Here is a 24308-nt window from a genome sequence, read left to right as displayed (position 1 = left end):
TGTATGTATAATAGATTTAGATTTAATCTACCTCTTTATTCCTTATATTATCAACTCGAGAATAGAGGGGATATATAGAAGTGTTCTGAGAGAGGGTAATGATTAACATAGTAAAAATGGCCATCTTACCAAAATCAATCTACAGATTCAATGCAATTCCTATCAAATTACCAACACAATTCTTTACAAGCCTTAAAAAGAAAAATTCTCACCTTCATATGGAACAACAAGAAACCCAGAATTGCTAAAACAATTCTCTACAGTAAAAGATCTTCAGGATGTATCTCAAGCTGTACTATAGAGCAACAATACTAAAACTGCATGGTACTGGCATAGAAACAGACTGGTGGATCAATGGAATCTAATAGAAGACCCTGACATAAATCCAAACACTTATGAACACCTGATTTTTGACAAAGATGACAAAACCATTCAATGAAAAAAAAGACAGCATCTTCAACAAATGGTGCTGGTCTAACTGGATGTCTACATGTAGAAAATTGAAAATAGATCCATACTTATCACCCTGCACAAAACTAAAGTAGATCAAAGACCTCAACATAAAACCAGACACACTAAATTGATTAGAGGAAAAAGTGGGGAAAAGCCTTGAACTCATTGGCAGAGAGGACAACTTCCTGAACAGAACACCAACAACACAGGCTCTAAGAGCAACAATCAATAAATGGGACCTCAAGAAACTGAAAAGCTACTGTCAAGCAAAGGACACTATCTTCAGAACAAAACAACTACATACAGATTTGGAAAGGATCTTCACCAACCCTATATCTGACAGAGGACTAATATCCGGTATATATAAAGAACTCAAGAAGTTAAACAGTAAAAAATCAAGTAATCCAATTTAAAAATGGAGTACAGAGCTAAACAGAGAAATATCAAATGGCAGAGAACACTTAAAGAAATCTTCAACAGCTTTAGCCATCAGGGAAATGCAAATCAAAATGACCCTGAGGTTTTACCTTAGACCAATCAGAATGGCTAAGATCAAAAACTCAAGTGACAATACATGCTGGAGAGGTTGTGCAAAAAGAGGAACCCTCTTCCACTGCTGGCAGAATGTAAACTTGTACAACCACTGTGGAAAGCAATCTGGCACTTCCTCAGATAACTAGGAATAGTGCTTCCTCAAGATCCAGCTAAACCACTCCTAGGCATATATCCAAAAGAGGCTCAAGTACACAATAAGGACATTAGCTCAACCATGTTTGTAGCAGCTTTATTTGTATAGCCAGAAGCTGGAAACAACCCAGATGCCCCTCAGTGGAGGAATGGATGCACAAATTGTGGTATATCTACACAATGGAATATTATTCAGCAATAAAAAAAACAAGGAAATCATGAAATTTTCAGGTAAATGGTGGGACCTGGAAAGGATCATCCTCAGTGAGTTGTCTCAGAAGCAGAAAGACACACATGGTATATACTCACTCATATAGACATATAATATAGGATAAACCTACTAAAATCTGAACATCTAAAGAAACTAATCTAGAGGGAGGACTCTTGCTAAAATGCTCAATCCCTATCCAGAAAGGCAAAGAGGATAGACAACAGAAGAAGGAGAAAAGAGGGAACAAGTCAGGAGCCTGACACAGAGGACCTCTGAAAAGCTCTGCCCTGCAGACTATCAATGTAGATACTGAGACTTATGGGCAACCTTTGGGCAGAGTGCCGGGAATCTTAGGAAAGAAGTGGGAAACAGGAGAACTGGAGAGGACAGGAACTCCACAAGGAGAGCAACAGAACCAAAAAATCTGAGCACAGGGGTCTTTCCTGAGACTGATACTCTAACCGAGGACTATGCATGGAGATAACATAAGACCCCTGCACAGATGTAGCCCATGGCACTTCAGTATCCAAATGGGTTCCATTGTAATAGGAACAGAGACTGTCTCTGACATGAACTGATTGGCCTGCTCTTTAATTACCTCCCCCGGTGGGGGGGAGAAGCAATTACCAGGCCACAGAAGAAGACAATGCAGCCACTCCTGATGAGACCTAATTGACTAGGATCAGAAGGAAGGAAAAGAAGACCTCCCATATCAGTGGACTTGGGGAGGGGCATGCGTGCCGAGGGGGAGGAAGGGAGGGATTGGTACAGGAGGAGGGAGGGAAACATGGGGGGGATACAAAGTGAAAAAAGTGTAATTAATAAAGTATTTTTAAAAAAGAAAAATACATGTTGAAATTAGTTAAATTCTTATGTGTATATGATATTCATAAAGATGTGTGCATGATTGTATGTGTGAGTGATTTTTGCATGTCAGTGTGAAAAGAGCTGCAGCTCTGCATGCATTTTCAATTTAGAAGACAATCATAAGGCGTTTTTCTTCACTTTCTGCTCTTTGTTTCTTTTTATTTCCAGCTACATATTCCAAGCTAGATATCACGCAGCACTTAGAATCTCCTGAGCCCTTTCTCTATTGGTCAGTAGGAAGTGCCCACTGAAACCACTACCACATCTTTGTGTTCATTCTTGTGTCTGCACTCTGTCTTAATTCTTTCACAGTAAGTGCTTCATCCTGTAAGCTATTCCCTAGGATCTTAAATACATGATGTTAAACAACAGCAAGAGCCTGAGCCTTGAATGTTTGTCACAGACCAAGCTGGGAGCCAGAATAAGATTGTGGGATGATCTTGTTATCACTTTAGTTTGTGCAAAGGAAGAAGAAAGATTAGAAATGTGTATATCAATACTATGTGCCAGATTTTCTGGTAAAATATTAGGTACTTTTTTCATAAAAAATTCTCTGGAAAATATAAAATGTAAGCATCATAATGTCGGCAAAATGAGCGTTTTGAGTAAAACAGTATATATTCATTCTGGGCTCATACGAGGCTTTATATCAGTAAACTGGTTATATTAAAAACAGACATTTTTTTCTGTAGTTTCCTTTCAGGCCCTTTCAAAGTTCTAGTTTTACAAAGAGAAGATCATCAATTTCAGCAAACTCTTCTGCACACAAACACGTACTTGTCTCATTGGAAACCTCATTCTCTGGGCACCAGACACAATCAAAGCAGCAGTCGGCTGTCTGATTCTGATGAGATTTCCTGAATCCAGGAGGGCACGTCACACTGCATGTAGAGGTGGGAACCTGAGGCAGTTAAAACAAGCATTGATGACAGACATGGGTTATACAAGCTTTTTTTATCCTGCACTATATATCAAATTCAGCATTTGAGCATTACCTATAAACCGGCAATATAATTGAAGGCCATATAATATCTAGGAATATTTTTATGTATAAATGTTTGGTTGAAGATATCAAAATTTGTTTATTCCTAAATTGATCCACCAGAAATACATGAGTGCCATAAATTGCATTTCAGTGTTTATAAATCCAAAGCAAGGTTAATGAGTTTTGTGGGAAGGAAAGCATGATCTAACAGTGAAGGGTTAGAAGATAAAAAATGAACAAACTATGTGGGAGACTATGAAAATTAAAAAAAATTAAATTAAAATGAAAGCCTAGTAAACAAAGAAATGTTCCTGAACACAGTTGCACCATAATCTTTATTATGCTGTGAAGAAGTACACACAGAATCACTACATTCATGTTTTATACCTAGTTACAATTTTTAAAATATTTTTGATATTTTTATTCTGTATACATGTTTCTCTGGTGTGGAGTGAATTGTAATGTGATTTTAGCTGTCAATGAAAGCCAGAGGCAAATACTCTCAGGACCTACACTTAAAGAAAATTGTGAGACATGACACAGGGATGCTATGAACGGATCTTGGATCCTTTGCAAGAGCATAAATTTTTCTTTCCCAATAAATCATAGCTCTAATGTCACAATTTTTATAATATAAACATACTAAAATATGAAAGTTATGTGTACACACCAGTGTTGATCCCATAGCCAAATCTAAATCTTCAGATATGTGAAGTTGTTGGCTCTGTGGCAAATAAGGGGAATAGCCTCCTATTTTCACCTTTAATCCAAAGCCTTGTGGAAAATTCCAAATGTTGAAAATGTCATACTCTGCACAGTGTTTTTTTCTCAGATTCATGTTCACCAATTCTCCTACAGGATTAGTGAATACAACATTCTCCAGCAAAGAAACCACCTAAGTGAGATGCATCATTAGATACTTACATATGCCCACCAGTAAGGCCAAAAGACATTGTGAATATTCTATATTTTTCAATATATTCCAGAAAAGGCAAGTATATTGAAGGTATTCTATCTAGTAAAAAATAAGATATCTCATGGCTAATTAAATTTGATTATACTTAATCCATGTTTCATGGTGGAAACTGTCTGAAAAAACATTAACCAAATATTGAGTAACATAGTACAACAGAACTGGATATTCATTACTTGTGTAAAAACTTCTAAAAACTAGGTAAGTGTAGATATTTTTACAGACATGTGTATGTGTACCAAAAATATTTTTTAAAAGAGAAGTCATAAACTTTACAGGAGTAAATTGTCTTCATGTTGTTGAAAGGAAGAGAGGGACTGGTAAACCAAGAAATGCATTTAATAACATGAATTCAATAAAAGCATTTATTTGTCCTTATTATTTGTCTACATAATGAATTGACACTTCATACAAGGAATTATCCATTACATTGACCAACACAGGTTTTGTTTTTTGAAAAACAATTTTGCTTCTAGTTGTCACATGAGTATTTTATAATAATAAAATCTTTGGTTACTCTTTCCAATACTGACCTCATTTAGTAAAATGTTAAGACACAGTCTCAGAAAAATAACAAATATTCATACAAAAATGTTGTCAGTCATTAAATTTTAGTGTAGTGCAGTCTATTTATCCCCAAAATTATTGTAATAAGATTTGTGCTATAGAAATCCTTGTATTGGGTGAATAATGTCTGAAAAATTTATAAGGAGTACTTGTGGTGCCATTTAAAAATACCATAATTTAAGTATGGTGGAAAGTAATATCCTTTACCTGCTGACAGTCATAGAATATCCCCGTGAGTTCTGATATTTGCTGAGACTCTATTTGTTGAAGAATAATTTCATGATAGGTATGAGCCACAGCATATACAGCATTGTATAAATTGTAACCTTCTTCACTTAGGACCATGTCAAATTCATGCTGTGATAACCATTCCAAAGAAGTATTGGATGAACAATGATTCATTGTTCTATAGTTTACATTAAAAACTGAACAATTAAAATAATTCCACTTCTTTCTCATCTGAGCAATGTCTACTCGGTATTTGGAAGTGTTCATTGTTTGCATAAAATTTCTAAATTTGGTAATCACACCATTGTGGTGTGAAAAAGTGACAGTCCCATGGAAGGTATCAAGGCTGAAATCTCTCTTACTTGTGGTGACATCCCATTGTGAGGTGGTGATCCAGATTCTTTCTACACCTAAATATACCCATCGTCTGAAGCTGGCTTCTAGGGTAGAGTTCATTTCACCATAAATGATAGCAACCTTTGCTGATGACGTCATGATTTGTTTATCATATAGGACAGCCCTTGTCAAGTATAACTGCATGCTATCTGGGATGACATTTGCAAAAGCTAGACAGAGTCCATTACTTTGCATCTCTTCTCTCAAGTCTGAGAGAAACTGAGTTCCCTGGTCATCATCGGAGATGACCAGCCCTATCCAGGTCCATGTAAAATAAAGCATCAGAGACATCATGGCATTGGACAAACACGTATCTTTGTGTGCTATCTGGTAGACATAAGGAAACCGGACTTTGTCATTCAGGATAGGATGAAATCGTCCAAAGAAAATCTGAAGGTTGAAAAACAGAGGAAGCAAAGTGAGAAACATGATTAGCTACAAGTTCTTATGTAGATATGAGTTGTGTTACTCACCTTCCAGAATTCCTGCAAAAGGCAATTAAGATTGCCTTGTAAGTATCATGCATTATGCTCAGGTGGTTCTATAAAATGTCTAACAAGTCTGGACATTCAACAAATGATCTTCTGTGTTTCTCCATTTCATCCACTTTTTAATACAGGGAAAAGTTAATGACATATCACTATCTGACTCCTTAATCCTCTAGAATGTATTGATCAGCACACACTAATCCATGCTGCCTGTTCATTCTCTGTATGAACTCGGGATTGGCATTGATAAGTTATTGCCTCTCCTATTTATCATACAGCCTCACCTTTGGTTTACGGGAAAAGGTCACCAGTTTTACAGATGTAGTCCATGACGGTCCTGTAAGGCCTACAAGACATGTAGACCCTCCACAAACATAATTAGGAAGTCCTCGATGAGTTTTTTTTTAATGAAATTATTACATCAAGATTCTTCAATGTATTAAAACACATGTCAGTAGCAAGAGAAAATAGCAAAGACATGTTGGGTAAAAGCTAAGGGTTTTTGTTGATCTCATCAGTAGCAAAAAGCAGTACAAGAACAAACTCATATTTCTGATCCGTTATTCTAAAAGAAGACATAAGAGAATTGTAAAGGATACTGCAAACATCAAATGTTCAAATATATTGAAGTGGACGTTTTAATATGCCCTCTCTAAATATCTGTATAAATTCTACTTATCCTAATATAAAAGTATAAATTAAGAGAATTTTAACAACAAAAGCATTATCAGAATTAATCAAAATGAGTCATGCTGATTGTCAAAATGAGTCATGCTGATTGAGAGTTTTATGGTTGGAAATCTATAAAGAGCTGGTTTGATCTCTGAGACTCATCTATGAAGTAGAACTAGACATTGAGTCTTCTACATATCTGTCCATCTTGGAATTCTCATTCTACAGAAACACGAAAAGCCCATGACTTGAACAGTATATCTAATTCGTGGTACTTTATGCTTTGTTTTTAATTATGAAAAAATATTAAAGGATTAAAATCTAATAGATTCATTAATTATATTTTCATTCATCTATATAAATTCTCTTGACACATAATCATACAATATATAATAAAATGTTATTTGGCTTTCATCTTCATGTTCTTCAGCATCATAAAAAGCTCATTAAAACATATTTGATAATATCTAAAATTAACAATAACATTTCAAATGACTGATACCAAATTATGGTTTGTTCTCTCATGCTATCACTTGTAAACTATTATTTGAAAATGTGACATTAAAAGAGCATAAAATATTAAAAGTGAATCACATATTAGTATATCTGAAGACAGAAAATTATACTTTCTGAAATGGAGTGAAGAAATTTAAAAAGCATCATATACCTGTAAGACATTGTTAAAGAATAAATTTTTACTCACAAAAGATTATGATTGATTTTGCTAATTTCATGCACAATCCAAAAAACCATCAATAATGACATTTCTATAAAGTTTGGAAGATGATATTTAGTACCTTCAACTTTAAATTTTTATCAAACATGTCATTTAAACTTATATAACCAGTCACATCATATATAGAAGACAATATAACACATCCTATGGCTATTATTTCATTTTTACTGTCTTTCATACATCAATTTTCTCTTATATTTTTGTGTGAATGTTACTATGTTACTATGTCAAATTGGTAAAACAAAACAGAAAATCCTATCAGACTAGTCTTAACATTACAGTCTTCCCAATTCTTCAGCATTCTTTTAGTGATGTCAGAACACTGGGACATTTTCTCCCTCTGAAATGTGTTCTTCTGTCTCAGCATAGTCTCCCAGGACTTCTGTTTCCATTAGCAATTGTCTCTCACCTGAAATAAAAATACCCACCATGCTCTTTTGCAAATTGCACTTGTCAATTGTAAATTTAGAGCTAAAAGAATTTTATCAAGCACCAAAGTGTATTGAGGAAGTTGATATACTTGTAAAAAATAATAATTATTGTTTTTTAAAAGAGTCACTAATGCTAATAGCTATAATATAAGAGGAAATCTAGAAACTAGATGTAAAAAATGAAGTAATCCAATTTAAAAATGTGCTATCCCCGGGTGCAGTGGCACACACATATAATCCCAGCACTCGGGGAGGCAAAGGCATGCAAATCTCTGTGAGTTCAAGGCTAGCCTGGACTACAAAGTGAGTCCAAGACAGCCAAGGCTACACAGAGAAGCATAAAAGGCCTCTGAAAGACTCTGCCTAGCAGTGTATCAAAGCATATGCTGAAATTGCTAACCAAACCTTGGGCAGAGTGAAAGAAACCATATGAAAGAAGAGAGAGTTAGTAAGACCAGGAGAGGACAGGTACTCTACAAGGACCAAATATATCTGGGCACAGGAGTCTTTTCTGAGACTTATTCTTCAACCAAGGACCATGCATGGATATAACTTAGAACCCCTGCTCAGAAGTAGCCCATGGCAGCTCAGCATCCAAGTTGGCACCCTAGTAAGGGGAACAGGGATTATCTCTGACATGAACTCAGTGGCTGGCCCACCAAAAGGGAGGAGCAGCCTTTCTAGGCCACAGAGGAGGACATCACAGCTGGTCAAGATGAGACCTGATAAACTAGGGTCAGATGGAAGGGGAGGAGGACCTCCTTTATCAGTGGATTTAGAGAGGTGCAGGGAGGAGATGAGGGAGGAAGGGTGAGATTGGGAGGGAATAAGAGACGGGGCTACAGCTGGGATATAAAGTAAATAAACTGTAATTAATGTAAAAAATAAAAATTATAAATAAAAAAGAAACCTGACATAAAAAAAGTAGTACAGATCTAAGTGGAGAATTATCAATAGAGGAAACTCAAATGGCTGAGAAATGCACACCATCCTCAGTCATCAGGTAAATGCAAATCAAAACATTAGTGAGATTCCATTGTATACCTCCTAGAATGGCTAATACCAATAACATAGAAGACAGCCCATCATAGAGTGGATGTGAAATAAGGGGAACACTCACTCAATGTTGATGGACACATAAACTTGTTCAGATGCTCTGAAAATCAACATAGTAGTTCCTCATGAAGATGGGGATAATTCTACCTCAAGATCCAGTTATAAAACTCTTGGGCATATAACTAAAGAATGCTTCATCCTACCATAAGGACACTTGCTCAAATATGCTCATTGTTGCTCTATTCATAACAGGCAAAAATTGAAAACAAACTATGTATATTTCAATTAAAAATATATTTAAAATGTGGTACCTTTACACAATGGAGTATTACTCAGCTGTTAAAACATGATATCAAAAAATTTGTAAGCATATTGGAGGAACTAGAAAAAAATCATTCTGGATAAGATAATTCAGACGCAGAAAGATACTTATAGTCTGTACTCAATTATATATGGATATTAGCTGCTAAATAAATAATAACCAACATAAAACCTGTAGACCCAGAAAGGGTAGGTATGAATATAAAGTAACTAGCTGAAACACATGGATCTCATTGAAAGGTGGAAATAGAATGAATATAATGGGTAGACTGGCCATGGAGTAATGGGACCTGGAGAATCTGGTTGATTGGGTTGAGGTAAGAAATGTGTGTGTGTGGGGGGGGGGGAATAGAATTAGAATCAGAGGGAAGGGGAGGAGGACCTCCCCTATCAGTGGACTTGGGGAGGGGCATGAGAGGAGATGAGGGGGGAAGGGTAGGGTGGGGAGAGAAATAGGGAGTGGGCTACAGCTTGGATACAAAGTGAATAAACTGTAATCAATAAAACAATAAATAAATTAAAAAATTTTTAAATGATAAACCTATTCTAACTAACCATTTGAGCATTTTCCCCATGCTTGATTAGAGGCCTAGCGAGGCTGGGCAGGCAATGAGAGTGGGGGCAGTCCATGAACAAAAGACAGGAACAAAAGGAATATTTCCTGTACCTAAAGGAATGAGATTACAGAACACCAAAAAGATTGGACCAGGAAAAGTCCAATAATAATAATAATCATTATCATCATCATCATCAAAACACTAAATATTCAAAATAAAGAAAGAATATTAAAATCTGCAAGAGGAAAAGAAAATTAACAAAGAAAGGCAGATTCTTTAAACTTACACTGGACATTGCACTTGAAACTCTGAAAACCAGAAGGGTCTGAAGAGATGTCCTAAAGATTCTAAGCAATCTCAAATGCCAGCTCTGAATGGTAAACACAGGATACATTCCCATTACTATAGAAAGAAAAAGAAAACCCAAGATATTCCATGATAGTCAAATATAAGCAGTATCTATCCATAAATCCACCCTACAGAAGGCACTTGAAAGAAAACTCCAAGCCAAGATTAACTACACTCATAAAAACAACAACAAAAATATCACCCCATCAGAACACACACACATATACACACACACCACAACACACCAAAAATTTCAAAATAATAAGAATTAACAGTCTCTGTTGTCTTATATCTCTTGATGTCAAAGGACTTAATTCTACAAGAAATGGAAACAGGCCAACAGAATATATGTGAAAACACAATCCATCCTTTTGCTTACAAAATCATACCTCATGCTGAAAGATAGACATTAACTAAGGGTAAAGGATTGGGAAAATTTTTCCAAACAAATGGACATAAGGATAAAGCTGGTGAAACAATTTTAATGTCTAGAAATAATAAAGTTTAATCCCAAATTAATAAAAAATTGAAAGGGAAGAACACTTTATATGCATCAAAGGAAAACCCACCAATATGATATGTCAATTCTTGTCATCTATGCCCCAAATGCATGGGTACACATGCTTCCTCTCTGCAAGGTATCAAAGCAGAGGCTGAGACTCATAGCCAAACATAGGGCAGAGTCCAGGGACTCTTATGAAAGAAAGGGGAGATAGAAATACATGTAGGATACAGGAACTCCACAAGGAGAGCAAAAGAACCAAGGAATCAGGGCACAGGAGTCTTTTCTGAGACTTCTATTCCAAACAAGGCCCTTGCATGGAGATAACCTAGGACCCCATGGCCACTTAGTCTCCAAGGTGGCTCAGTGGCTAGTTCTTTGATCACCTCCTCCTGAAGGGGTAACAGCATTACCAGGCCAAAGAGGAAGAAAATACAGCCAGTCCTGATGAGACTTGATAGACCAGGGTCAGATGGACAGGGAGAAAGAACTCTCTAATCAGTGGACTTGGGGAGGGGCATGGGAGGAGATGAGGGAGGAAGGATTGGATTGGGAGGGATGAAGGAGGGGGCTCTAGCTGGGATACAAAATGAACAAACCGTATTCAATGAAAAATTACTAAAGCTTAAATCACACATCAACATTCACATCAATAGTGGGGGACTTCAAAACACCACTCTGACCAAAAGATATGTCATAGAGACAATAACAACAATAACAACCATACCGCTGGAACCAACAGATGTTATAAACCAAATGAACTTAATGGATATATATAGAGAGAGAGACCATTTCACCAAAACAGCTAAGATTACATCCTTTTATCAACATCTCATGGAACTTTCTCCAAAACTCAACTCATAATCACTCACAAAGCAAGTCTCAACAGATAAAAAAAAATCAATAAAATAACCCATTCATCTTATGAGAACACAACAGATTAAGTCTTTATTTTAACAACCACAGAAATTGGATTGTTCTGGGAAGGGAAAATAAAATAGATTTTATGGATGCAAGGGGGTGGGTTGGGATTGCAACAGGAGGGGAAGAAAAAGGGGAGACAGAAGGGATAAGTGCAGGGATAGGCGACTGGAAGATGGAGACATGATGTTGATACTTTGCACAGTTGAAACTTCTTGGAAGCTATAGCAATAACCATAGTGAGGACTTCTAGTAATAGAGATTACAGAAACACCTTCTTTTTAAATTTAATTTTATTTTTTTCTTATCAGTTACATTTTATTAACTCTGTATCCCAGCCGTGTCCCGAACCCTCATTCCCTCCCAATACCACCCTCCCTCCCTCCCTCCACCGTGCCCCTTTCCAAGTCCACTGATAGGGGGGACCTCCTCCCCATTCATCCGATCCTGTTTTATCAGGTATCTTCAGGGCTGGCTGCAAAGCCCTCCTCTGTGGCCGAACAGGACTGCTCCTCCCTTGGGGGGTGGGGAGGTCAAAGAGCCAGTCATTGAGTTCTTGTTAGAAATTGTCCTTGTTCCCCTCACTATGGGAAACCAATTGGTTACTGAGCTACCACAGGCTACATCTGAGCAGAGGTTCTAGGTTATATCCATACATGGTTATTGGTTGAATGACAGTCTCTGAGAAGACCCTGTGCCCAGATATATTTGGTCCTTATGGAGCTCCTATCCTTTTCCCATCATACTAACTCCCCTTCTTTCATATGATTCCCTATACTCTGCCGAAGGTTTGGTCATGAGTCTTTGTATCTGCTTTGAAAATACTGCTAGTTAGAGTCTTTCAAACATGCTCAGTAGACTCCTGTCATACGTTCAATGCACATCCCATCTGTCTTTGAAAATACTGCTAGTTAGAGTCTTTCAAACGTGCTCAGTAGACTCCTGTCATACGTTCAATGCACATCCCATCTGTCTTTCTAAACGAGGATTGATCATCTTACCCCATGTCTGCTCTCTTGATTATCTTTTTTAGGTGTATAGATTTCATTATGTTTGTCATATCTTATAGGTTTATATAAATGAGTATATACCGTGTTTGTCTTTCTCCTTCTGGGATATTTCACTCAGAATGATCTTTTCTAGATCCCACCATTTGCCTGCAAATTTCATTATTTCCTCCTTTTTGATTGTATAACTAGGCAAGACTCCCAGTGGTAGGAGGCTCAATTCCTAGTTTCAATACCTTTTTCTCCCATCTGTTTTGCCTGCAAGATATGCTGGGCAATAGTGGTTCAGACCTTTTGAAAGTGGCCAAGCAATGAGTGGTATGACTTGAAACTCAAGCCACAAAGGAGTAGCTCATACCAGAAACTGCCTCGGTACCAGGAACCAGAAGCTGGATTGCTCAGAGACATGGGATGGAACCAACAACAACTGATAAATTGTTCTTTTTTATATGGAAAACTGCTTTCTCTTTATTTAGACCTTAGGAGGAAAAAATTAACTTTGCTCACACATTACCTGAAAAAAAAATCCAGTTTTACATATTTCTAAAAAGTACTAAACAGGCAGAGGAATAGTTTTTCTTCCGTAAAAACTGGCCAAATTTTATTAAAACCTTATCATACAAGAAATTAAATTATATTAAGACATTTTGGTTTGCAACCTTTGAACGATGTGACAGCTGTACTTCCACCCACCAGTGTCCTGTGTTTGCTCTCCTGTTGCTCTGGTCCTAGAGCAGAGACTAAGCAAGCATGGACTGTCAACAATGGGCTGAAATAAAAGATTCTTAATGAAATGCTGCTTATTTATGTCAGTGGCTAGTCCAATCATCATCAGAAAGTCGTCCTTCATAAGCCAATGAGAGGAGATGAGAAAATTCACACCCAAACATTAGGCTGAACTCAGGGAACCATTCAAAAAAGTGGAAGAAAGCATTGTAGGAGCTAGAGGGTTAAAGGCACCAGAAGAACATGGTCCACAGAATCAACCAAGCAGGGTTCATAGTGTTCAGAGACTGAAGTGGCAATTAAGGAGCAGGAATGAGTCTTTGTTAGGTTCTCTGCATATACGCTGTGATTAACTGGGTGTGCTTGTAGGACTCTTACCAGTGGGAATAGGGGTGTTCGACTATCTTGCCTGCTCTTAGGACCCTTTTCCTCCTACTGGGCTATCTCAACCAGGTTTGATATGAAGTTTTTGTAACTAGCTTTACTGTTTCTTCTTAAGCCATATTCAGTTGATAGCTCTGGGAGGCCCGCTCTTTCATGAAGGAAAGTGGAGGAGCAGTGGGTATATAGGAAAATAGAAGGTGGGGTAGAATTGGGAGGGAGGATAGGCTGAATGCAGACATACTGTTTGAGAAGAATTCAAGAGGCTAATGAGCAGAAAGCTCTGTGGGAAAAACAAATAAATGACGAAAAACCAAAAAGTAAACAAAACAAAAAATTTATAACACTTGCTCTTTTTTGTTTTGCTAATTTACAGTAATTATAGAAGCACTATAATCTTTGCAGAAAGTATTACTCCCCTTTCTAATGAGTAATTCTCATTCTAATAATCCCTAAAGAGCTTCATGATGATATGAGGTCCAGAGAAATCACCCATTAGGCAATTTCATCATTATACATGTGGAATGTACCTGCACAAACCTGCATGATCTACCCTACCGCTCACCCAGGCTATACGGTATACATCATCATATCTATGGTCTGTCATTGACCAACATGTTACATGGACCATGACCATATATCTGTGTGCGGGGTGGGTTCCAGTTTGTCTTGTCTTTTTATGTCCTCAGTTCTGTTGTAACTAAACCACTACATAATTTCTTTAGTGTTTTTGAGTGAGGCTATGTTTAATTATACAAATGGAGATGATACTATTTACCATTGTTTTGTATAGATATTTTTAGATATCAGAGAGCAAAAACTGAGCTACTTTCAGAAATCTTTATTTTCAATTAGTATCCATTAGACAATGGAAAAAATAATATGACCATTAAAGTGATAAAAAGAAATTCTATCCAGCTATATGGCCAGTACTGGGGGTGCAAAAGAATTTCAATTAAGGACAGCTCATATAGAAAAATCTGACAAAATTTTTAATTAAATTTTTATTTTTATATTAATTACAGTTTATTCACATTGTATCCCAGCTGTAGCCCCTTCCCTTATTCCTTCCCACCCCACCCTCCATCCCTCATCTCCACCAATGCCCCTCTCAAAGTCCACTGATAGGAGAGGTCTTCCTCCCCTGCCACCTGACCCTAGCTTGTCAGGTCTCATCAGGAATGGCTGCATTGTCCTCCTCTGTGGCCTGGTAAGGCTGATCCCCCTTAAGGGGCTGGTGATCAAAGAGCAAGCCAATCAGTTCACATCCAAGATAGTCCCTGTTCCCATTACTGTGGAAACCACTTGGACACTGAACTGCCATGGGTTACATCTGTGCAGGGGTTCTAGGTTAGCTAGGTTATATCCATGAATGGTCCTTGGTTGGAACATCAATGTCAGAAAAGACCCCATGCCCAGATTTTTGGTTCTGTTGCTCTCCTTGTGGAGCTCCTGTCCTCTCCAGGTCTTGCTATTTCTTTCTTACTTAACAAGATTCCCTTCACTCTGCTGATGAACTGATTCTTTGAGAAAATCAACAATATAGACAAGCCCTTAGCCAAACTAACTAAAAGGCAGAGAGAAACTATCCAAATCAGCAAAATCAGAAACTATAAGGGGGGCATTACAAGAGACACTGAGGAAATACAAATAATCATTAGGTCTTACTACAAAAGACTATAAGCCAAAAATTTGAAAATCTAAATGAAATGGACAATTTTCTTGATAGATTCCATATACCAAAATTAAATCAAGATCAGGTAATAGATTGAATAGTCCTATATCTCCCAAGGACAAAGAAGTACTCATCAAATGTCATCCCTCCAAAAAAAGCACAGTGCAGAATTCTACCAGACCTCCGAAGAAGAGCTAACACAAATTCTCTTCAAACTATTCCACAAAATAGAAAAGAAGGACCATTACCAAACTCATTTTATGAAGCCACAGTCACCTTGAAAAATAAACCACACAAAAACCTAACAAAAAAGAGAACTTCAGACATATCTCTCTCATGAACATTGATGCAAAAATACTCAATAAAATACTTACAAACAGAATTCAAGAACACATCAAAGAGATCATCCAACATGACCAAGTAGGCTTTATCCCAGGCATGCAAGGACGGTTCAAAATATGGAACTCTTTCAATGAAATCCACTATATGAATAAACTGAAGAAGAAAATGCACATGATCATCTCCTTACATGCTAAAAAAGCATTTGACAAATTCCTACACCCATTCATTTTTTAAAGTCTTGGAGATACCAGAGATACAAGGCACATACCTAAATATAGTAAAGACAATATGCAGCAAGACTATAGCCAACATCAAACTAAATGGAGAGAAACTTAAATCAATCCCACTGAAATCAGGGATGAGGCAAGGCTGCCCACTCTCTCCATATCTTTTCAAAATAGTACTTGAAGTCCTAACTAGAGCAATAAGACAACTAAAATAGATCAAGGGGATACAAATTGGAAAGGAAGAAATCAAAGTATCACTATTCACATATGATATGATATGATAGTATACATGAACGACCCCAAAAACTCAACCAGAGAACTCTTTCAGCTGACAAACACCTTGAGCAAAGTGGCTTAATACAAAACTAACTCAAAAAATTCAGAAGCCTTCCTGTATACCAAAGACAAAAGAGCTGAGAAAGAAATTAGGGAAACAACACCCTCCACAACAGCCACTAATAACAAAGTAACTTGGTGTGACTCTAACTAAGTAAGTGAAAAACATGTTTAAAAAAAAAACCTCAAGTCTCTGGAGAAAGAAATTGAAGATGATATCAGAAATGAAAAGATCTCCCATGCTCATGGATCAGTAGGATTAGCATAGTGAAAATGGCCATCCTGCTGAAAGCAATTTACAGATTCAATGCAATTCCCATCAAAATATAAAGACAACTCTTTATGGACCTTGAAAAAAAATTTTCAACTTCAAATGGAAAAATAAAAAACCCAGATTTTCCAAAACGATCCTGTACAACAACAGATCTTCTGGAGGTAACCCTATCCCTAATCTCAAGCTGTACTATAGAGCAACAGTAATAAAAACTGCATGGTACTGGCTTAGAAACAGAATGGTGGATGAAAGGAATCAAATAGAACACCCAGAAATGAACCCATAAACCTAGGAAAACTTAGTTTCTGACAAAGAAGCCAAAACCATACAATAGAAAAAAAAAAAACCAGAATCTTCAACAAATGGTACTAGTCTAACAGGATCTCTACCTATAGAAAAATGCAAATAGATCCATACTTATCACCCTGCACAAAACTAAAGTCTAAGTGGATCAAAGACCTTAACATAAAACCAGACACACTAAACCTGCTGGAAGAAAAAATAGAGAAGAACCTTGAACTCATTGACACAGGAGACAACTTCCTGAACAGAACACCAAAGCACAGGCTTTAAGATCAACAATCAATAAATGGGACCTCATGAAACTGAAGAGCTTCTGTAAAGCGAAGGACACTGCCGCCAGAACAAAATGACAGCCTACAGACTGTGAAAGGATCTTCACCAACCTGACAGAGGGCTAATATCCAGAATATATAAAGAACTCAAGAAATTCAACAGCAACAAATCAAATAATCCAATTAAAAATTGAGGTACAGAACTAAACAGAGAATTCTCTGTAGAGGAATAAAATGCCACAGAAACAAAGAAATGGCCATTCCTTTTTTCTCTCTCTTCTGATGTCCATCCTCTTTGCCTTTCTGAATGGGGTTTGAGCCCACAGAGGGCCTTTGGAAGAATCTGCCCTGCAGTATATCAAAGCAGATACTGAGACTAATAGCCAAACTTCGGGCAGCATGCAGGGAATCTTATGAAAGAAGAGTGAAGTAGTGAGACCTGGAGAGGACAGTAGATCCACAAGGAGAGCAACAGAACCAAAAAAATCTGGGCACGGGAGTCTTTTCTGAGACTGATACTCCAACCGAGAACCATTCATGGAGATAAACCTAGAACCCCTGCACAGATGTAGCCCATGGCAGTTCAGTGTCCAAGTGGTTTCCACAGTAATGGGAACAGGGATTGTCTGTGATGTGAACTGATTGGCTTGCTCTTTAGTCACCTCCCCCAGAGGGGAGAAGCAGCCTGACCAGGCCACAGGAAGACAATGCAGCCACTCCTGATGAGAACTGATAGACTAGGATCAGAAAGGAGAGGAAGACCTCTCCTATCAGTGGGCTGGGGGAGGGGCATAGGTGGAGAAAGGGGAGGGTTGGCATGAGAGGGGAAGAGGGAGGGACCTACAGGGGGGATACAAAATGAATAAACTGTAATTAATAAAGATAAAAATAAAAAAGAACACACTGGAAAAAAACAACTTAAGGAATAACGGGTTTATATTTGCTTACAAAAAGAAAAAGAAATACACATTGCCCTTAGTTATCAAGGATATGCAAATCAAAATGACCCTGAGATTTCACCTTATACCAGTCAGAATGCCTAAGATTAAAAACTCAAGTAACAACACGTGCTGGAGAGGATGTGGAGAAAGAGGAACCCTCCTCCATTGCTGGTGGAAATGTAAACTTATACAACCACTTTGAAAATCAATCTGGCACTTTCTCAGACAATTAGGAATACTGCTCCCTCAAGATCTAACTATTCCTCTCTTAGGCATATATCCAAAATATGCTCAATTACACAAAAAGGACATTTGCTCAACCATGTCCATAGCAGCTTTATTCGTAACAGCTAGAACCTGGAAACAACCCAGATGTCACTCATTTGAGGAATGGATACAGAAATTATGGTACATTTACACAATGGAATACTACTCAGGAATTAAAAACAAGGAAATCATGAAATTTTCAGGCAAATGGTGGGATCTAGAAAAGATCATTCTGACTGAGGTGCCCCAGAAGCAGAAAGACAGACATGGTTTTTACTCACTTATGAGCAGATATTAGACATATAATATGGGATAAACATTCTAAAATCTGTACACTAAAGAAGCTAGGCAATAAGGAGAACCCTGGATAAGATGCTCAGTCATTCAGAAAGGCAAAAGGGATGGACACTGGAAGGAGAAAACATGAAACAGGACACAAGCCTACCACAGAGGGCCTCAGAAAGACTCTAACCAGCAGGGTATCAAAGCAGATTCTGAGAGTAACAAATGTTTATACACAAAATATGTTATATTTGAGATTCTCTGGAAACTGGTATGATAGATCATAGAAAGGCAAGGGTACATTCTTGAAGGTCTAGCTTCTTAGAAACGCTGAAGGAAGAATTCTTGGGCCCACAAGACTACGGTCATCCTGTGAAAGATGGCAGTGTTGGATAATTTCAGTGTTCAGTTGACACAAGTTAGGGAAGAAAGAATATTAATCAAGAAAATCCCTCCATGAGATAGGTCTGTAGGCAAGCCCGTAGGGCATATCCTTGATTGATGATATCTGTGGGAGAGCTCAGCTCACGTGGTGCAGTGCCACCTCTTAGCAAGTGGTCCTTGATTGGTATAAGAAAACAGGCTGAATCATCTATGGAAAGAGGGCAAGCAGCCATTCTCCACGTCCTCCATATCAGTTCCAGCCCTGCTGTCTGCCAATGATAGACTCTGATGTGAAAGTACAAGCTGAAATAAACAGTTCTCTCTGCCATAAATAAATATGAAGTAACTCCAAACATGCAAAGTCAGTCATCACCTTGACCAGCAAATAATGTCTTGAAGTTTACCCTCCATCCAATAAATGCACATGAAAACCAATATTATGAGCAACCAAGAGAGTCAAAGATTGCAAGGTGCCTTGTAGTGACTGGTTTTAATGCATTTGCAATGTGGGATGTGAGACAGAGACTAAGGAAAGCACAGAAAACCTCAGCACATGGATAAAGAAGGCCCAGGCACATTGCATAGCAGCAAAGTGGATGAAATTCAATAGTTACCCTGCTCTCTCTGTTCTGCAACCACCACTGTCCTGACCCGCGGGAGTTCAATGGGTTCCTAAAAAGGGGGGTGGAAAGAATGAGGTAGAACAAGAGACGCAAGGAATGAAGCCAAGTCTGTTTGTCTGATTGAGGCCTCGTTTATTAGAAATTTTTACCCAGCTTATATAGGGAGTAGGCAGGAAAGGGGGAAAGCTAAATTACTGCTGCAGGAGATAGGAAGAGTGCTTTCATGGCTTGAATGTTGCACCTGCAAGATACTGTAAGGATGTTTTCTTAACATATCTCACAGACGCTCTAAAAATAACAGACGGATGTTCTCACAAATCTATCAGCCATGATTTAGGGTTCTAGGTAACTCTTTCACTAAATAGCTTTAGGTCTCCACTAAATGACCTTTGCTCACTACTTGGCTTCGGCTTCAGTAAATAGCTTTGTCTCCAGGAAATAGCTTTGGCTCACTTTTTGACTTTGGCTTCAATAAATAGCTTTGGCTCCCGGCAAACTACTATTAAACTCTGACACTCAGGATATAAGAATTTTGTAGACAAATTGAGAATACCTCCTTTTCCATGAACAGTAGGCTAGTTCTCAAATAATTTCCTTAATGTTGCCTCTGTTCATTAACTGAAAGGAATGTTGATCAGCTATCTGATATTAATCATGCGCCATCTGTGACTGAGCATATGCACAAGTGATTCAATATAAAACTTGATGGCATTGAATCTCACAGCTGACAGGTTTTTTATTCATACTCATTTTCTGCTTCATAATGACATTAAGTACTGGTAGAGAAACTATTTTTAAAGCAATATATGGGGGGGGAGGGGCCAAGATAACGGCACCGGGAGAACACCATGTCTGAGAAGCGGGACAACACACTCCATGCAGCGACCAGGAGACTGAACTCTGGGCACTAAAACAACAGCGATCGATCGTGTTTCCTAGGTGAGGGGAGGCTCCCACGGCGTGGGAATCGGTCGGGTCCACTCTCGGCTGCCCAGCCAGAACCCGGAAGAGAACCCGGCTAACGAGGGCTTTCGGTCTCCGGGCTGATGCCACAATCCTACTTGTTCCAATCACTTTCCCAGGCTGATTGGTGGGCACAAGGGTGCCTGAGGCTGGGAGTCCCAGTCGGAAAAACCCCACGGGGAAGGAAAGTTGCCAGACTGCTCATGGGTCACCCAGTCTTTCCCTGGAAGGTCTCTCGGACCGCAGGTACCCGCTGACATCACAATTGAGCTCCCGTGGTGCACAGATTACAGCTGGGCAGCTGCACGCCCAGCTCAAAATCCCTACTCCCTCTTGGGAGGAGGCAGGAGGCAGCCAGCAGAATCTGCCACAAACCACATTGTCTGTACCCCAACCCGAGATCGGGGCTGAGAAAACCCAATCTTTTCGGGCACCCCCCCAAATGCCGCCATCACCCTGCCACAGCAGAGCAGAAGGATAAACAGGCGCACAGCGGCTTCACAATGCCGGAACTCCAGTGCTGCCGGCCGCTCCTAGCAAACAAACTACAGCTCGGGATCTGGGACTGTGGTCATTCTACACATCCTGAGATTATCCTGGGTCCAGCTCAATAAGGTCTAGCAGCAAGTTCTATCACCGGCGCCCTCCCCAACCCCTGGCAGAGAAACGCCGGCTCAGGGCACACGATTGAACTGAGAAGCCCCAACCCCTGCTGGCACTCCCCTGAGAGCACCTCCATAAACTTGCCCTAGCAGAGGGGAAGGTCAGAGGGAAAGGGCAGAGAGGCAGCCTGCCAAGGACACAGCACCCTCTCTCCAGCTCAACCAGCGGCCCCTAGCAGAGAAACCCAAGCTCTGGATCTGAGGACACTCAACCCTACCCGGTACTCTCTCGGGATCAGCAAACATAGATTCTACCACTAGGCTGCTTCTGGCAGAGAGATCTGGGCCCGGGATCTGGGATTGAGTACACTCATCCTAACTCTTTCCCGAGCCACCCAGGGACCAGTCAACATAACCCCTCCTGGCAGAGGGAAAGGACAAAGAGGCAGCACACAGGAAAGGTGAACACCGAGTCCTGCGGCCACAGTGTCACAGAGCTGACTGTTAGCCTACACATGCACTTCCGCAGCAGGACCAAAACAGAGAGTAGTGAGCAAGGGGAACCCCTGTGCATTCCAACTGGTCCTGCAAGGGAGTGAGTGAGCCTTCTAGGGAGAGATTGCCCCAGACCCAGGGCCTCTCCACAGAAGCAACCAGACGAGATCCCTGCTACCCACACCCCTAGTGTGGGCATCATAGGGATTCTTGGGATAGCGACCCCAACATTGAAGCCTCTGCCTTGCGGGTCCACCAGGGTAATCCAGGCGAACAATCCCTGGATCTCAGGCAGAACTGCGTAATAGTGGCTTGCAGGCCACTGCAATAGTCAGAGAATCCACGCATGCACACTGCGCCTGCTAAAAGCGCACGCAAATAGCGCCAGCGTCACATTCCTTACTTAGGCAAAAATGAAACCACAGCGCACACTCCCAAACCAGTGAACCGCTCTCATCTTCCTGAAAAAACAGTCCAGAAAACAAAAAGAGAGGATCATAGCCCGAACTACAATCTCGAGGAACAAAAAGTGAGGATTATAAATAACCAGATGGCTAGAGGCAGACGTAAGAACACTCCCAACAAAAATCAGGACATAATGACCTCACCAGCAACCCCACAAAAAAATGGACACTTCAATTCACTAGATATACAAGAAAACGACCTCAAAACTATGTTTCTCCAGCTATTAGAGGCCCATAGAGATGAAATGAACAAAGCCCTCAGAGAAATAGCCAAAGAAATCGAGACTAACCAAGAGGAAACAAATCGTGCTCTCAGAGAAATGACCACGAAAATTGAGGCAAACAGAGAAGAAATGCACAAAGCTCTCAAAGAAATGTCCACACAAACGAAGGCAAATAAAGAAGAAATAAACAAAGCTCTCATAGAAATACAGGCAATTTTACCCAAAGAAGTAGAGGCACAATTAGTGATACATAGAGAGGAAACGGACAGAAAGATAGAAGCTATCATTGAAAAGCAGGAGTCCACATTCAAACAGATGAAGGAAATGGTGCAAGACATGAAAACAGAGTTAGAATCAATAAAGAAAACACAAATAGAGAAAAGCCAGGAGCTGGAGAACATAGAGAAAAGATCAGGAACTACAAAGGTAAGCATCACCAACAGAATACAAGAGATGGAAGAAAGAATCTCAGGAGGCGAAGATACACTTGCGGAAATTGACACATCTCTCAAAGAAAAAATAAAATCAGAAAAGTTCCAAACACAAAACATCCAAGAAATCAAGGACACCATGAAAAGACAAAACCTAAGAATAATAGGAGTAGAAGAAAAAGAAGACATCAGGCTCAAAGGTCCAGAAAATATTTTCAAGAAAAATAGAGAAGAAAACTTTCCCAACTTAAAGAAGGAGATGGCCATAAACATACAAGAGGCCTACAGAACACCAAGTAGACTAAACCAGAAAAGAAATTCTTCACGTCACATCATAGTCAAAACACTGAACCTACAAAACAAAGAAAAAATTCTAAAAGCAGCAAGGGAAAAAGGCCAAGTAACATATGAAGGTAGACCTATCAGAATCACACCAGATTTCTCAACAGAAACTATGAAAGCCAGAAGGGCCTGGACAGAAATCATACAGTCCTTAAGGGACCACAGATTCCAACCCAGACTACTATACCCAGCAAAACTTTCAATCTACATAGACGAAGAATTCAAGATATTCCAAGAAAAAACCAAATTTAAACAATATCTACATAATAACCCATCTCTACAGAAGTTACTAGAAAGGAAACTCCAAACCAAAGAAAACAAGTACATGGAAGGAAACAGAGGAAATAGATAACTACACAACAACAAAAAAAAAAGACAAGCAATGAAACTCAGTGACACCACCAACCCGACATCTAAAGCAAGTAACAATTGTTGGTCACTAGTTTCTATTAACATCAACGGACTCAATTCCCCAATTAAAAGACACAGACTAACATAATGGTTGCAGAAACAGGATCCATCATTCTGTTGCATCCAAGAAACACACCTATGCAACAAAGATATCACTACCTCAGAGTAAAGGGTTGGAAAAATGTCTTTCAAGCAAATGGTCCCAGAAAACAAGCGGGAGTAGCCATCCTAATATCTAATAAAATAGACTTAAAACCCAAGTTAATCAAAAAAGATAAGGAGGGCCACTATATTCTCATCAAAGGAAAAATCCACCAAGAGGACATCACAATTTTGAATATCTATGCCCCAAATACAAGAGCACCTACATTCGTAAATGAAACAATATTAAAGCTTAAATCACACATGGATCCTAAAACCCTAATAGTGGGAGACTTCAACACTCCACTCTCACCAAGGGACAGATCAACTAGACAGAAAACAAATAGGAAAATAAAAACACTTACAGAGACCCTAAATCAAATGGACCTAATAGACGTCTACATATCTTTTCATCCAAACTCAAAAGAGTATACCTTCTTTTCAGCACCACATGGAACCTTCTCCAAAATAGACCATATAGTTGGTCATAAAGAAAGCCTCAACAGATACAAAAAGATTGAAATAATCCCTTGTATTCTATCTGACCACCATGGACTTAAGCTGGACCTCAACAACAACAGAAATAACAAACAGCCTACACGCACATGGAAACTGAACAACTTGTTACTCAACGACAGCTGGGTTAAGGAAGAAATAAAGAAAGAAATTAAAGACTTCCTAGAATTCAATGAAAATGAAGGCACAGCATACCCAAATTTATGGGACACATTGAAAGCAGTGCTCAGGGGAAAATTTATAGCACTAAGTGTCTGCAAGAAGAAATTCGTAACATCAC

At 39.0% G+C, this 24308-nt stretch overlaps 1 protein-coding gene across 1 annotated transcript in view; it reads right to left on the bottom strand.

Moving 5' to 3' along the window:
• LOC129684528 (vomeronasal type-2 receptor 116-like) overlaps positions 1 to 24308 on the bottom strand; it is a gene marked incomplete at its 3' end in the record, with an annotated part of 54397 nt that overhangs the window by 25302 nt on the left and 4787 nt on the right. The window contains 5 exon segments of the mRNA XM_055617717.1: positions 2996 to 3119; positions 3874 to 4098; positions 4951 to 5757; positions 6140 to 6250; positions 6252 to 6420. Coding sequence (XP_055473692.1) covers positions 2996 to 3119; positions 3874 to 4098; positions 4951 to 5757; positions 6140 to 6250; positions 6252 to 6420 — 1436 coding nt within the window.

This window comes from Psammomys obesus, unplaced genomic scaffold (genome assembly GCF_907164565.1).
Source record: "Psammomys obesus unplaced genomic scaffold, mPsaObe1.curated_primary_1811, whole genome shotgun sequence".
In the NCBI taxonomy this organism is placed as follows: domain Eukaryota; kingdom Metazoa; phylum Chordata; class Mammalia; order Rodentia; family Muridae; genus Psammomys; species Psammomys obesus.
This window is presented reverse-complemented; position numbering and strand designations above follow the sequence as displayed.